The sequence below is a fragment of the Macrotis lagotis genome, chromosome 2 (genome assembly GCF_037893015.1).
Source record: "Macrotis lagotis isolate mMagLag1 chromosome 2, bilby.v1.9.chrom.fasta, whole genome shotgun sequence".
Lineage (NCBI taxonomy): Eukaryota > Metazoa > Chordata > Mammalia > Peramelemorphia > Peramelidae > Macrotis > Macrotis lagotis.
The window spans coordinates 318,103,652-318,119,971 of NC_133659.1; the positions used below are offsets into that span (position 1 = coordinate 318,103,652).

Sequence of the window (16,320 nt, forward strand, 5' to 3'; positions counted from 1 at the left end):
CAACAATCACCCAGCTGTGTGGCCCCAGGCAGGCCACCCAGCCCCATTTGCCCTGTAACCCCCCCCAAAAAAACAATAATAATAAAAAATGTGCTTCAATCTGTGTTCCAATACCACCAACTCTGTCATGGGTGGATCACATTCTTTTTTTTTTTTTTTAGGTTTTCTTTTTTTATTTTTCTGAAAAGGACCTACTGGTCCTGCAGACAAGCTGGACAAGAGTCTTAATTCTGTACTCATTGCTTAAGGCTGTCTTCAAGTTTGAGCTCCCTGGATATAATTCTTTCTTCTACCAATTCCAGAAATAGAATTGACTGCCATGTTTTGCAGGCTTCAAATCTCCCTCAAAAGCAGGATTTGGCTCTGGTCTTGGTCTAGAATGATAGGGATTCTCAGGTAGAGGTCGGGTTGTGCTCATTTTTGTAACCTTTGACAGTTCTCCCAAATCAGGGTGCACCCATCCTAGCCTTTGTAGGACACAGTTGTCAAATTTTGCCTGTTCCTTGCGACATCGACGAAGCTCTTGAAGCTCAGAATAATCAATGCATGTCCAATACTCAGTAAAGGGCTCAGCACAGTGTGTCTTTATATTCCTGAAGAATTCCAAAGCACATTGATTGACAAGTTTCCCTTCACTTAAACATCGCCTTGGATCCTTCTCTTCCCAGCAGCAAAGCATAAATTCTTTATTGACTTTATCACACTGTGAACCATAATGATGGGCTGCAGCTTTTAGTACAGCAGAACTGACATTCACCTCCTGCACGTTGAGGTCCTCAAAGGTGGGTAGCTCCACCACACCTGGCTCGGCGGCGGCAGCGGCGGCGTGCAGGGCCCAGGCCAGCCTGCTCCTGCCCGGCTCTCCTTGAAGTCCGGATCACATTCTTTAGGATAAGTCCATCACAAAAGTTACTTCCATATTTTTCCACCATTGCCATTGCTGATCGCAACTCCCCCCTTTCATATTTCTCCACTACTATGTACTATATTTTCTCTCTCCTTTCACTCTGACTCTGCTGTAGGGTAGCTGAGTGGCACAGCAGACAGATCCCTGGTCCTGGGGCCAAGAGGCCCTGAGCCCCCATACCACCCCTTAGGCCCAGCATCCACCTGGCCCTATTGACCCAGACAGACCATCCAATCCCAGGCCCTTGCAAGAAGTAAAAAAGAAAATGTGTTATATCTGACCACTATCCCCCCATGGTCCATCCTCTCCTCCATCACTCACATCACCCCCCCTTCCCCCATCCCCCTTCTCTCCTTCTTACTCCAGACATCTATACCCCATTGAGTATATATGCTGTTTCCTCTCTTAGCCACCTCTGATGAGAGGGAAGATTCCCTCATTCCCCCTTGCCTTTCCCCATTCCATATCATTGCAATAGTTCATTGTAATAAAGAAAAATCTTATTATATGAAATATCTTGGCCTATTCCTCCTCTCCTTTTTCTTTTTCCCATTACATTTCCCTTTTAGCCATTGATTCCATTTTTATATCACAATATATCTTCAAATTCAGTTTTCTCCTGTGCTTCATCTATAAAAGCTCCTTCTACCTGCTCTATTAAATGAGAAGGTTCATATGAGTATTATCAGTATCATTTTTCTAGACAGGAATACATGTAGTTCATCATCATTAAGTCCCTCATATTTTCCCCTTCTCCTCTGCTCTCTATGCTTCACCTGAGTCCTGTATTTGAAGATCAAGCCTTCTGTTCAGCTCTGGCCATTCCAACAGGAACATCTGAAATTCCCTGGGTTCATTGAAAGTCCATCATTTTCCCTGGAAGAGGATGTTCAATTTTGCAGGGTAGTTGATTCTTGGTTACATTCTAAGCTCTTTTGCCTTCCAGAATATTATATTCCAAGCCCTACAAGCTTTTAATGTAGTTGCTGTTAAGTCCTGTGTGATCCTGTGTGATTGTGCAGTTGCACGATATTTGAATTGTGTCCTTCTGGCTGCTTATAATATTTTCCCTTTGACTTGGGAGTTCTGGCACTTGGCTATAATATTCCTGGGTGTTGCTTTTTTTTTAGATCTCTTTCTCGGGAAGATTGGTGGATTCTCTCCATTTCTGTTTTGCCCTCTGCTTTTAGGATATCAGGGAAATTCTCCTGTAGTAATTCTTTGAAAATGATGTCAAGGTTCTTTTCCTAGTCATGACTTTCAGGTATTCCAATAATTTTTAAATTATCTTTCCTAAATCTATTTTCCATATCAGTTGTTTTTTCAGTGAGATGTTTCACACTTTCTTCTAATTTTTCATTCTTTTGGTTTTGAAGTATGATATCCTGATTTCTTGTAAAATCAGCAACCTCCTTCAATTCCCTTGTCTGAAGGATTTGTTTTCCTCAGAGCTTTCTTATCTTTTTTCCAATCTGGCCAATTTTGCTTTTTAAAACATTCTTCTCCTCAATAACTTTTTGAACTGTTTTATCCATTTGACCTAAGCTGGTTTTTAACATACTATTTTCTTCAGCATTTTTTTGGATCTCCTTGACTAAGTTGCTGCCTTCCTTCTCATGTTTTTCCTGCATCTGTCTCATTTCTTTTCCCAGTTTTTCTTCTAACTCCCTCACTTGATTTTCAAAGTCTTTTTTGAGCTCTGTCATAGCCTCAGCCCAGTTTCTGTTTTTCTTGGAGTATTTAGATGCAGTAGCTTATGCTTCCTCATCTTCTGATTGAGTGTTTTGATCCTTCTTGGGATCATAGACCATTGTCTATGTATTTCTTAATGGTGTTCCTCTTTTTTCTCTAATTATAAATTTCCTTAGTCTGTGCCTGGTTTTGGGGTATTTCCTGACCTTTTGAGTGTGTGAGGCTCTGTCCTCCCTCCTGGTCTGTGAATGACCACAAGCACACCCTTCTGCCACGGGGCTGAGGTGGGGGGGTCCTGCTGTTCTATGGGAGGGGGGCCTAGACTGCGATCAGGATCTGAATGGGGTCAGAGCCCCAGAGTCCTGTTCCAGGGGCAGAGGACAGAACTGGGCAGTCTCTCCCTGCTCCCTCCCTAGGCTCAGCATTCACACCTGGGGGCTCCTGCTTACCAGCTCTGCTTGGTTCCTGCTTGCTGTGTGCCCTGAGGGCTGGGCTTCACGTGCTCGTTCTGGCAGAGGTCCTCCCACTGGTCCCCCAAGTTGTTCCCGGTGCTCCCCGGGGTGTAGGTCAGGAAACTCCCCCGCTGCTGTGAGCCCTGGCTCCCAGCACCCTGGGGCTGCCTCCAGGAGGCTGAAGTTCCTTTGCTCTGGTGGGCCACCCCTCTGACCCCAGGGAGCCAAGCCTTTTCCACTCTTTTCCAGGTTACTTTGGGCTGGAGAACTACCTCACTACATCCCTCTGTGGGTTCTGTCTCTCAAAAATGTAGTTAGAGTCCTTAGCTTAGAAGTGTTGTTCCAGAGCACCTAAGAGACAGTCCTCTCCTGTCACCATCTTGGCTCTGCCCCCAGGACTACTCTTCTTGACTTTGTTGCAAGTATATAATATGCTTTCTGTTATTTCTCCTTTTCAGAGATATGTATTCCAGATAACATGCAATTACTCCCAATAGGCTATAGGGCCTGGAAAGGAAATTTCTAGAGGAAGTTTGGTATAGTAGAAATAACAAAGCCAGAAGATCTTATTTCAATTCCTTGAATATGTCACTCAACCTATTTGGACCTCAGTTTCCTTACCCACAAAATGAGAGAATTAGTCAAGTCATTTAAATCTTCTAGGACAGGGGCCAACTAGATGACACAATGGAAAGAGCACCCACCCTGGAGTCAGGAGGACCTGAGATCAAATCCAGCCTCAGAAACTTAATTACCTAGCTGTGCAACCTTGGGCAAGTCACTTAATCCCATTGCCTTGCAAAAAACAACAAAAAATTTCTAGGTTTCAGTTTCCTCCTCTATAAAACAAGAGAATAGGACTAAGTGGACTCTGAAATCCTTTATTACTTTAAATCTAAAGTCCTACAAAAACCCATTGGTTTGGGTTAAGTCAGCACCTGCATGGGCAACCAAGTGTGAAAGATTTCCTTTTGGCCTAACTGAATTGTAAGGTATATTGGATGGTTATTGAATTGAACAGAATTTAAATAGAATTAAACAGAAAGTGCTTCCAAAATGGATGCTCGTTTGCGATTTACCTGTTGGATTAGGATTTTTTTAAACATATCCTAAATTGGATAAAATTATTTTTACCCTACAAATTCAGCAAGAATTTATTAAAAGCCCACCATGTTCAAGGCTTTCTGCAGAACACTGGGAGAGAAAAGATGCAAACATAACTACTTCTTCCCTCAAGGAACCAACAATTAGTAAATTGACTTTTTAAAATTCTTATTTCATTAAGAATAATAAAACTAGTTTTGAATATTCTTGAAATAATACTTATTTTCCCTTAAATTATATATGACATCTAACTTTCCAGAGAAGCAAATGATTTGGTAAATTATCAGAGTGTCTACTGGCTATCATAGAGATCCAGTCTTATAGTCCCTATATATATATATGTATATAGAGAGAGAGAGATAGAGATGATAGAGATAGAGATAGAGACAGAGATACACACACACACCTTCATCTCTGATGATCTGTGAATGGCAGAAGTAAATAATAACTTGAAAAATCTCAAAAGTCACAAATAGCATCTATTATTATGCACAGGTCTTAAAATAATATATTTAAAAGACCTCTATATTCACTTTTTCATAATTTGTCTTTTAAATATATATATATATGTTTGTGTGTATATGTATTTCCCTTGCTATTAAGATATTCTCAAAATTAAAAATTCTGGATGAAATGGTCATCTTCCTTATCTCCATCTCACTTCTCCCTTCTTACCTCCCACAAAAATGAGTCTGTATCTTTACTTAATTCAACAGTTTATTAATCATCTCTGTACTAACTGCTGAGAAGACAAAGACAAAAACAAAACAGCCCCTCCCTTCCTGTGGAAAGAAAGGATCTTATTTGTTTAATTAGGGGAAGACTTGGGATCATAGATTTGGAACTGGAAGTGACCTTTTTCATTTGTGTCCTTTCATTTCATCATTTTTCAGATGAAGAAACTGAGATTACAGAGTCTTCACTTAAGGTCATTCCAATAAAGTTACCAAGAGTTGAACCATATCAGTTTACTCTACATACTCTCTACACAAATCACTGTATTCCCTTTCCTAGGGTCTTCCTTCCTAGGCTCCAATGATGATTGACTTCCACAGGCTAAAACATTTATACCCCTGAAAAAGAAAAATATGGTAAAGAGAATATATGACATTTGGGGCAGCTATGGTGCAGTGGATGGAGCACCCGTCCTGGGGTCAGGAGGACCTGAGTTCAAATCCAGCCTCAGACACTTAATTACCAAGCTGTGTGACCTTGGGCAAGTCACTTAACCCCATTGCCTTGCAAAAACCGAGAGAGAGAGAGAGAGAGAGAGAGAGAGAGAGAGACTATAAGACAAAGTAGATTATCTTCCATGTATGATCTTTATTTATCACTTCAAATGCTTGAGACTTTGAGACTCAGTTTCCTCATTTGTAAAAGTCTCAGGTCTCCCTCTTTGACCTACCTTTTTCAACAATAAGTAAGTCTCTTTATCTTCCCCATTCTCAGTTTTCTCATCTCTAAGGAGGATGAACTAGAGAGACTTTCCAGCTGAAGTGCACTCCAAATAAAATTCTATAATCTTATGAAGAACCAGCAATACTGAATAACTGTTTCCACATCACCCAAATGTGATAGAGATGTTTACCTCTCTACTCTGCTCACTAGATCCCCATTCATATTCCTTCCTTTTTCAAGTCCCATGAACTTATAAGTAAGAAATGTATGATTATATAATTCATCAGAAATCAGGAAACATATCTCCAATAATTATTACCCACGTGACAGGGCTAGATAGATGGACCCACTTGGTACATTATCATCTACTGCTTATACTAACTGCCATTGAGAAGCATAGCATAATGAACTGGGTATCATAGCTAAAGTCAGAAAGACCTGGGTTCAAATTCTGCCACATTTGCTTACTAGCCTTGACAACTCACTTCCCCTCTTTGGAACTCAGTTTCTTCATCTATAAAGTGGAATGGTTTGTCTATATAATTTCTTTTAATTTTTTTTTGTCTTAGGGTCTTTGGGTGGTGCAGTGGATAGAGCACCGGCCCTGGAGTCAGGAGGACCTGAGTTCAAATCCAGCCTCAGACACTTAATAATTACCTAGCTGTGTGGCCTTGGGCAAGCCACTTAACCCCATTGCCTTACAAAAAGAATTTTTTCTCTTAAGATTAATTCATTTTACATTCATTTATAATCCATCCCTTTCCATTGCCCTTCCTCACAGAACAAAAGAAGAAATCATCATAAACACACACAGTTCAAAAAAAAATATTTCTACATTATGCACAGCTAAAGATACTTCTCTCTCTCTCTCTCTCTAAACTATAAATCCACTGCCTTTCTGGAGAAAGTGAATGTTATGTTTGATTTCCAGTCGTCTAAGCTTGTGACTTATGCTTACATTGAGCATGGTTCTAAGAGTTTCCAAAGTCATAATTCTGTGTGATACTATTATCGATCATGTGATCATTTAAAATTCCCTTCCCAATCTAAATTTCTGATTTTTCAATCTTTTACTAAAACATTCAACCTAATTAAAATTCCCCCTGTACATTTGAATATCTAAATATCCAAGCCCTTTCTGGGAGGAAGGAATGGAGATGGCTGAATGGATAATCAGAGCTCAATGTACAATCATTAAAGCATAGTGTAGAAATTGAAAACAAAAAGCAATTCTGGTTTGGTGTCAGTAAAACCTTTTTTAATAATCACAGCTTTCTAGAAGTAGAATGGGATTCCTGGAGTGGGAGAGGTTTCCTCATCAAAGGAGATCTTCAAGAAATGATTAGATGGCTTCTTGGGGAATGTGTGATTGAGGCTGGACCAGATGGTCTATTCTTTCTCAATTTTCATGATTTGGTGACAAAATAGATACATGAGTTAGGAAAATCCTCCTGTCGCACACCAACTCATCACTGCTGAATTTTGAATTCACTTCTGTGAATGTTTAAAAGTACTTAAGAGTATTCTTGCCACTCTACTATTCAATGTCCATTCCAATTTCAATAGAAGTGGAGAAAGTCATTTGAGGTGCACTCAAGGATGGTATACCATTCTCCAATTTTATTATCGTCACTTAATTTTCACCTTTTCTTGTGTTATTGACCCCATCTGTAGACACAATTACCTTCACTACAACTGTTTTATAGGCTTCCTTATTTCCTCTCAAACTGTAAGCAGTCTCTTTCAGAGTAATCACTTCTGGTTGATCTCCTTATCTCAAAGCTTTTCCCACAACAGTTCATCCTCTACTCATCTGTCAAAAGGATCATTCCACAGTATAGGTCTGACCATGTTACACCATCCTCCATCCAATAAACTCTAATGGTTTCTTATTATGTAAACCCTGTTTGAATTTTAAAGCCCTCTATAATATGATCTCTTCCTACCTTTCCTATTCTCTTATTCCCCACTCTATGATCTATTAATACTGATTTCCTTATTGTTCTTCATATACAGGATTCCGTCTTGCAACTGTATATATTTTTTTTATTTTCTCCCTTCCTCTTCTCTGGCTCCTGGTTTCCTGGGTTCCTTCAGGTTTCAGTTAAAAGTCTACCTTTTACAGAAAGCCTTTTCTGATTCCCATTATGCTGGTGCATTTTCTCTGAGACTACTCATTTACCCCTGTTGATGCTTAGTCTCTTCATATAGAAGACTGTAATTTCCTTAAGAGTAGGGAGTTTGTTTTTAACCTTAACAGAGACCTGGAATATTGTAGATGTTTAATAAATTCTCTTTTTTCTTTTTTTTAAGGTTTTTGCAAGGCAAATGGGGTTAAGTGGCTTGCCCAAGGCCACACAGCTAGGCAATCATTAAGTGTCTGAGGTTAGACTCGAACTCAGGTACTCCTGACTCCAGGACCAGTGCTCTATCCACTGCGCCACCTAGCCGCCCCATGTTTAATAAATTCTTACAGACTAGACTTTAACTTCCCCCCCCAAAAAAACCCCACTTTAATGTCAATATACATTATGAAAATGATGACCTGCACCTTTTTGAACAGTTTGGTGACTATCCATCAAAGCTGTATTTGATAGAATAGTGATAGACAATAGCCAGAAAAGGAAGATATCAGATTGTTTTCATTTTGGGGAACCCCCCACCACTTTCTATGAAGCCGTACTGTTCATCACTGCAGCAGCCCATGATGTATAAATGTTCTCTCAATGTGAAGTAGAGAAAGCACCATGTTTAAGGTCAGGTCTGTGACTGTAGTCATGCAGTTATATCTCTATGTATTAAAAAGAATCCAAGAAAAGCACCTATTATTTTATGTAGATCCTCCATGGAGAACTTATGATAAATGTACAATATGAGAAAATCCCAAGTGACTTTGACCTGGATCAGTGGAGAAATCATAGACCTAGCCACCTGTGGCAGAATTACAGAACTCTAACTTGTGGTTCACCCCAGATCTGGAAAAGAATTTTTCTTACACAATCATACAATGTTTGCTAGAAAACTTCTGAGAGTAAAATAATTCTCTCTCCAGACTTGAATTGGGGCTAAGGAAACGATGCTTAACTTGGTGTCAGAAGACCTGGTTTCAAACCTAGGGTCTTCTACTTAGCATCTATGTTACCTTGAGCAAGTTCCTTCTGGAGCTTCCTGTGTCTATAATTCTTCATCTATAAAATGAGGAGACTGGACTAAATGATCCTTCTAGTTCTCAATCTATGATTGCTAAGAAAATTTTCAGGATATCAATCTGAATTGACTTCTACCTTCTACCATTACTCCTATTCCTGCTTTCAGGGACCAAACAAAAGTCTAACCTCTCCTTTTCATGACAACCTTCAAAAAACTTGGTAAAAGCTATCACATTCCCCTCCATTTTCTCTTACCCAGGCTGAATATGCCCAAGGTATTACTTTTTTTTTGCATTTCCTTCCCCATTATCATTTTTGAAGGACTTTTCACTTGTTTCCTGGGTTGCTAGAGCCAAAAAATCATCACCAAGTCACCAACCTACCAGTGACAAAACTCTCTATGCTTAGCTAGACTAGTTCTCAATCTCTTGCTAGGATCATACTTAAATCTTTCTAATAGGGAAAACCTGCTATAGATTGACCTCTCCTAGCTTAGTCTCTAAGAAGTCAGGGTCACCTCCAAGCCACAATGAGGCATTTGTGGAGGCATTTGGATCCCCCAGATGAGGTTGGGAAATCAAGAATGCCAACCAGATGGTGGGCAAATGACATCATCCTATTTCCTGCTGGTATGCTAAAAATTTGTAAATTTCTCCCAGTTAAGAACCAGCAGGAATTCCATAGAGTTCAGAAACAAGAGAGTGAATCTGAGAGTTTAATCATAAAGAAGAAAAACGCACTCACACATGAAACACTGGGAGACATTGAGGCACTAAAACACTAATAGTGCAGGGGAAAGATGAAGAGAATTGTGAATGTAGAAATTCTAAACACTAAAATCTCCTACCAACAGCTCCCCTCCCCAGACTAGTTCCAACCATTGAAAGTTCCAAGGAGCTTGATAAGAAATGGCAACAGAAACTTATTATAATTTAAAGATTCTGGGTCTTCAAATCTCTATCAAAACTTCCTGTTGAAATTCATCTTGATTTTTAAGGCTCAGTTCTGTCATAAACACAGGAACAAGCTTTGCACCTTAAAATGTGTCTTGACAGTGAGTTCCATTGCAAATGACACTGAGTCTATTCTTGATTCCAAAAGTACATTGTGAGTGCCCATCTGATGCCAGGGATATGGGAGAGCTATGAGCATTTCCTGGGTGAGATTTTTATTTCTATCTATGTAAATGCCTCCACTATCCTGCTCAAAAATCTAAATGAGAGTTTAGTGATAAGGGAAATTTAGAAATGAGCAAAAGACAAAAGGCCCGCTGGAGCTGAAGGCAGATGCTTAATGGGCACTGGGGCTAAGAGAAATGAAATATGCCCAAGGCAATATGTCCCCAATAAAATATGTCCCCCAGTAGATGTTTCAAGATAAGCTCACAGGAGGGGCAGCTAGGTGGCATAGTGGATAAAGCACCGGCCCTGGAGTCAGGAGTACCTGGGTTCAAATCCAGTCTCAGACACTACCTAGCTGTGTGGCCTTGGGCAAGCCACTTAACCCCATTTGCCTTGCAAAAAAAAAAACCTAAAAAAAAAAGATAAGCTCACAGGGCCATAAGATAATGGCTTAGCACTAAAAGAGTCCTGAGGGACATTCAGGTCAAACTTCATCATTTCACAGATGAGGAAGCTGAGGTCAAAGGAAGCTGAGGGACTTGCCCAAAATCTCAAGAGAAAGAGGTGGCAGGGCAAGAATTCAAATTTTGGTCCTCTAATTTCATATTCAGCACCCTACCACATCCGGCTGTCAAATGGGGTTCAGATGAGAGTTTAGAATGGTAAAGAAACAATATAGAGCACAGGTTTCCATGGAGCAGAGAGGGCATGGTACTGGTCTTCACTAGTGGAAAGTACAGAATATCAAGATGCATTTTTGTGAAAGGCTGCCAAAATAAGGGAAGGGAAACAAAGAAGGGGACCCTTGGGGTACAGCCCCTTGCAAGAAGTCATCTTTGTATTTTAACAGCTTATTCCTCCAAATCAGATGTCAAAATCAATTGAGGATCTAGGCAGTTCTGTGATTGAGCATAGAACTTGGAGTAATTAAAACATAAATTCAAATATTGCCTCAGATGTATACAGCTCAGGGTAAGTCACCTAATCTCAGGGATCCTCAGTTTTCTCACCTATAAAATGGGGGTGATAAGAGCTCAGAGTTGTAAGAATTAAAGAAGTTAATGCATGCAAAATGTTTTTCAAATCTTAAATTCCATATGAATTCTATCTATTATCATTGCTAACTGCTGAAGGATTTTGAGTGTTGTCAGCACCTTCTAAATCTCACTGTCCAGGTTGCCCTATCTTTGTTATATCTTCTCACAGAAGGCAAACTTCATTGAATCAGCTCTGAGTAAGAACTAGTTCCAACAAAAGCTGAGTGGGTAATTAGCTAGGAGAGTGGGTAACCTAAGACCCAAGACTGTAACCTTCTTTAAGAATCAAAGATTCATCCTTAAACAAACCTGAAAAAATCTCCTTTCTCATTTAGAACTCTATAAGTTTATCAGGAATGACATTCTAAATCCAAGTCAATTTTTGAATCATTTGAAAATCATTTTATATCCACTTATCTACATTTGGTCTCCCCAAATTTGGGTCCCCCCAAAAAATAGAATCTAAGATGCTTAAGTGAACAGATTGGATTATCACCCTTTTGTCTTTGTATCCCCAGCTCATTGAACAGTGCTTGCTTGGCTCATAGTGGGTGCTTGATTAATTAAGAGGTGTTGAATCACAAGGAATTGAACTTTACCCATTAAAGTTACAAGACCATCTTGCTGCATTTCAACACGTTGCCTCCCGCCCCAAAGACAGCTGCCTTCCTTTTCATGTGTGTCTGGTTTTCCTGCCCTACATTAACCACACTTTTAAGACAAACCACCAGATGGCACATCTCATAATAAACTTTTAACTTTGAGGTTTCTGGTGCATGGTTTCATATTCTCTTGAATGACTTTGTTAATATATTCTCCTTATAGAGAGAACTAATGGGGCATGGCAGAAAGAATTCCAAGTCAAAAAGACCTATGTCCTATCTCCGACAAAAATAATGATTGTGTGGACCTGATCAAGGACCTTAATCTCTCCATTATCCTTCAGCAACTGAGACTTTAAGTCATAAAACAGAAGCCAATTTTAATTGGAAGAGGCACTTCCTCATGGAAAATTCCCTATACCATTTAAATCACACTTCTTTTTAAGGGTGATAAAAGATGTTGCTGTCTGCTATTTTGAAAAGTTGCAATTCCTAAATTTGTTAGCATAAAAATATTTTGACCTTTTATTTCTTTCCTATCCAAAACAAAGCGGGGGGTGTTTTTTGGACCAACCCCATTTATCAAACCTTCCTCCTCAATTCTTCTCAATGTCAGAAATGCTTTTCTCCACTTCATCATTGATGCCTCATGTCACTTTTTGGCATTAGGTCAGGTGCCCTTCAAATGTCCCACAAACCCTTGATCCAGGGGGACAACATGTCAGCGAGGCTCAATTATGCCAGCTTGCCCTATAGTAACCCACTTCCACTCCTCCTGGACAACCGCCAACCTTCAGTTTTCTGCCACCGATGTAATTCAATTGTTGGGCTTCCTGCTGGCTTTCAAATGCAACTTTATAGAATGGGAACAGTAGGGGGCATGCTGAGCTCAAGATGCTTATCTTCATTCTGTATTAGTGGACTGCAGTTTACATTGGGAGGCCTGTGGTCTTGCTCATTTAGAATCTTAAATGTAGAATTAGTTCATTGATGCTTCCTTTGTATAGAAAACTGAGCCCATGTGTCACCTTCAACTCAAAGTTACTTAGATTTGGCCCAAATGCTTGAAGATCATACACTGTATCTCTACATTTATAGATTTCTCCATCTGCACATATCCATTTACATATCTACATACATGCACAAACAGACTTCAATGCAATTCAAAAAAAATACTTACCATCATAATAATAGACACCTGTTGTTGATGATGTTGAGTTGTCTGGATCTTTTCCAACTCTTCTTGATGTCATTTTGAGGTGTTTTTTTGGCAAAGATACTGGAGTGGTTTGCCATTTCCTTCTCCAGTTCATTTTACAGAGGAGGAAACTGAGGCAAACAAAGTTAGAGGACCCACCAGGGTCACCCAACTCATGAGATTCTGAGGCCGGATTTCAACTCAGTTATTCCTGATTCCAGGTTTATCCATTAAGATACCTGCCCCTCTTAGCATCATCATAATTATAGATATCTATAAGGTTGTCAAAGGCATTTTATACTTCGGTCAACAGTGTTTTGATCACCACTTGCTACATGTGGAATCATGTGCTACATCTGGAATAAGGTCTAGCTTTGAGTTCTTGTTCTCACTACAGTTGTGCAAGCTCAGACAAGTCATTGTCCCTCTTCAGGTCTCAGTCTCCTCATTCATAAAATGGGGATAAGAATACTTCTGGGGTAAGTCATTTAATCCACCCAAGACTTCAGATTCCTTATTTATAAGATAAGGGTATTGGGTTAGGTGATCTCTGTCATGACCCTTCCCCATGCTAGTTCTCTTATCTTATGACCTCTCTGGGGTTCAGTTTCTTCATCTATAAAATGTGGAGTTTATTGAGATGAAGTTGGAAAGAATCTCAGGTATCAATCACTCTTTCCTTATTCTACAAATGAGAAAAGTGAGATCCAGTATAGATTAAGTAGCTTCCCCAACATCACACAAATACATCTAAAGCAAGATATGAATCTAGCTTTTCTGCCTGCATAGTCAATGATGTTTCCCCTGAACCAAAATGGAGTAGAGATCCCCAAAGAAGTCTTACAGCTCTATATCTATGGTCTTATAATCCTCATTTGAGACTCACAAGAATGTTATGAAGTAGGGACTCCAGACTACTGAAATTATAGATTTAGAGGTAGTGGCCTAATCCAATCCCCTCATTTTACAAATGAGGCTCAGAAAAATCCAGTGACTTGCCTATGGTACCACGATTTATAAGTTTCAGATGTAGGATTTGAATCAAATTCATCTAGCCTTCAAGGCCAGCATTCCTCCAATGTACCATCTTCAACAGAAATACCAGTGGTCTTAAAATCAGAGGTCCTAGCTACAAATCCTTCTTTCATTTACTACATGGGTAACATTGGGGCATATCACTCCATTTGTCACTCCATTCCTCATCTATAAAAGGGGTTTTACTAGATGATCTCTGAGGTCAATTTTAATTCTATATCTATGACAAATTATGCTAGGCACTGTCCTAGGTGCTGAAGGAAACAAAAACCAAAATGAAATAGCCTTTGGTATAGGGTCTTCCATTTTATTACATTAAGAGAGAAAACTTGACTCAGAGATAAATCAGGTTCAGAGAGGGCCCAATGGCTCAAATCGGGATTCTGGGATGAGTCAATGAGTTGAAAAGGCATGAGTTGTGCATCTGAAGACATTAGTCATAGACTACCAAGTAAAAGAGTTGACAAGACAGGATAAACTCACTATGAGGCCATAAAAACTTCATCTCAGGATTAGATCCAAATATATTTTATCTTTTTCATTTTACATTTGAATTGCTTTTTTCTCATTCTGATGTCACTAAGCATTGTAACTGTTGTTACTCTGTCCTTCAGTTGCATCTAACTCTTCATGACCCCATGACCATACTGTACTGTCCATAGGTTTTCTTAGCAAAGATACTGGAATGACTGACCATTTCCTTCTCTAGTGGATTAAAGCAAATATAGATTAAGTGACTTGCCTGAGGTCATGCAGCTGGTAAATGTCTGAGGATGGATTTGAACTCAGGTCTTCCTGACTCCAGGTCCAGTACACCATCTACTGAATGTTTAGCTGCCTGCACTAAGCACAGTAGAAAACTAATGTTTGTCAAATCAGTCATTCACTCTGTTTCAGTGTGCCTGTTTGTGTAGTTCAGAGCTATGTGCCAGAACATATAATTGAAGGAGCATAATAAATGCTGTTGACTGATCTGTCCATCTAACATCAGCAATAAACAAATTTAGACAGTTTTTTAGTAATTTTAATATTTTCTTTCAAGTTACTTAAAACTAATTTCAACAGCTATAAAAAGGCATCTGTAAAGGATATAGGAAATCTTTTGATGGTAATAATATTCAAAAGATGTTTTTGCTTAAGAGAGACAAATACCAGTTCTAGAGTCAGTTGGAAAGGGATCAAATCCTGCCTCTGATATTTACTACCTGTTTCACCATGGGCAAGTCACTGAACACCCTGGGTGTTAGTTCCCAGGAAAATAAAGATACAAGACTAGATTAGCTTCAAAGTGGTTTATCTATTAATCTGTGATTTCTGTTATGTTTGCCAATTGAATATTTGTTCCAAGTATGAATTACATTCCATTTAAGAATATGAATAATATGTTTCTACAATTCAAGAATAATATTAGTCTCATCTTTTTTCCTCATATATGAAGCTTCCTTATTATACAGCACTTGAAGATTCTGTTGGGTTGGTTATCTTGTCAGTCTTGGTATTCTTTACAAAGTGTAGACACCCACCATGCCTGCCCATGCTGTGTAGATGAGGGAAATGTTCAAACATTAAAAAGTGATATAACACTAAAAAAAAGCTATCAGCAAAACCCAAGAAAGCAAAGGAATTATCTTAGTCATATTCAGCAAAGCAACTAGCAAGGTTACAAGCAGTTTTCCCTGTGACCAAACCTTTCGAAAACCAGAACAACAAAAGTGGGTACCTGCTCATTCACCCTGGAATGTGAAGGTCCATGGTGGATCAGAATCCTTACAATCTCTACATCTCCCTTCCAAGCTGCAAGATGTATAGGAAAATAGCCCTTGTTGTCAGCTACATTCGTGGAGGCCTCATACTGAAGAAGCTTGAGCACTATATCCCTGATGAGAGAGAAAGAATACAGGATAGAAGAAAAATAAGAGAACACAGATTTGTCAAGAAAGGCAGATTTTCTTGGAATTAAAGAAGAGCTCTGCCAGTTTTTTCTTACTTTAACACAAACAAGAGTTTGACTAAATTACCGATGTGCAATTAAAGAAGAATTCCCTTTGATTAGCGAGATTTGATTCCTTTATTTGAATTACTCAAACAGAAAGGTTCATCCTTGCCCAGAGCCACAGTTGAGAATTATAGCACATGAGGCACTATGATTCTGCTCCTCTACAGGTTTCCTTTCCTGATAATTCTCTTTTCTGCACTGGCTGACCTCTCATTGAGTTCTAGAGAATTATTTGTTGCAAGATCAGGTGCCATATGGAAAAACCCATTTTTTTAAAGCATACTTAGAAGATACATTTAGGGTTCATTCATATGCATCATTCAAAGGTAGAAAAAGGAGTGAAGATGTATGTGGAGGTGAAATAAAGAATGTAAGAGGAAGTTAGTTTCAGAAGTCAAGCTCAGGAGACAACTACTATTCACAACCAGAGAACTTCAAAGATGAAAGGGACCTTAGAAGGTTTATCTGGTCCAACATCTTTATGTTATGGATGAGAGACTTCAGATCACAAGATGGAAAATGACTTGACCAAAGGCATATATATGTATATGCATATATATATATACATATATATGTATATATATATGTGTGTATATATATATATATATATATATATATCCGTAGTGCCA

General features: G+C 39.1%; 1 protein-coding gene and 1 pseudogene across 1 annotated transcript in view; both read right to left on the reverse strand.

The window, feature by feature from the left end:
• The window catches only part of ANKS1B (ankyrin repeat and sterile alpha motif domain containing 1B), a 1,440,110-nt gene that overhangs the window by 1,255,651 nt on the left and 168,139 nt on the right, over positions 1–16,320 (reverse strand). The window contains exon 3 of the mRNA XM_074226655.1: positions 15,416–15,572. Coding sequence (XP_074082756.1) covers positions 15,416–15,572 — 157 coding nt within the window. The remainder of the gene's footprint in view (positions 1–15,415; positions 15,573–16,320) is intronic.
• LOC141510893 (NADH dehydrogenase [ubiquinone] 1 alpha subcomplex subunit 8 pseudogene) lies at positions 174–8,259 on the reverse strand (annotated as a pseudogene).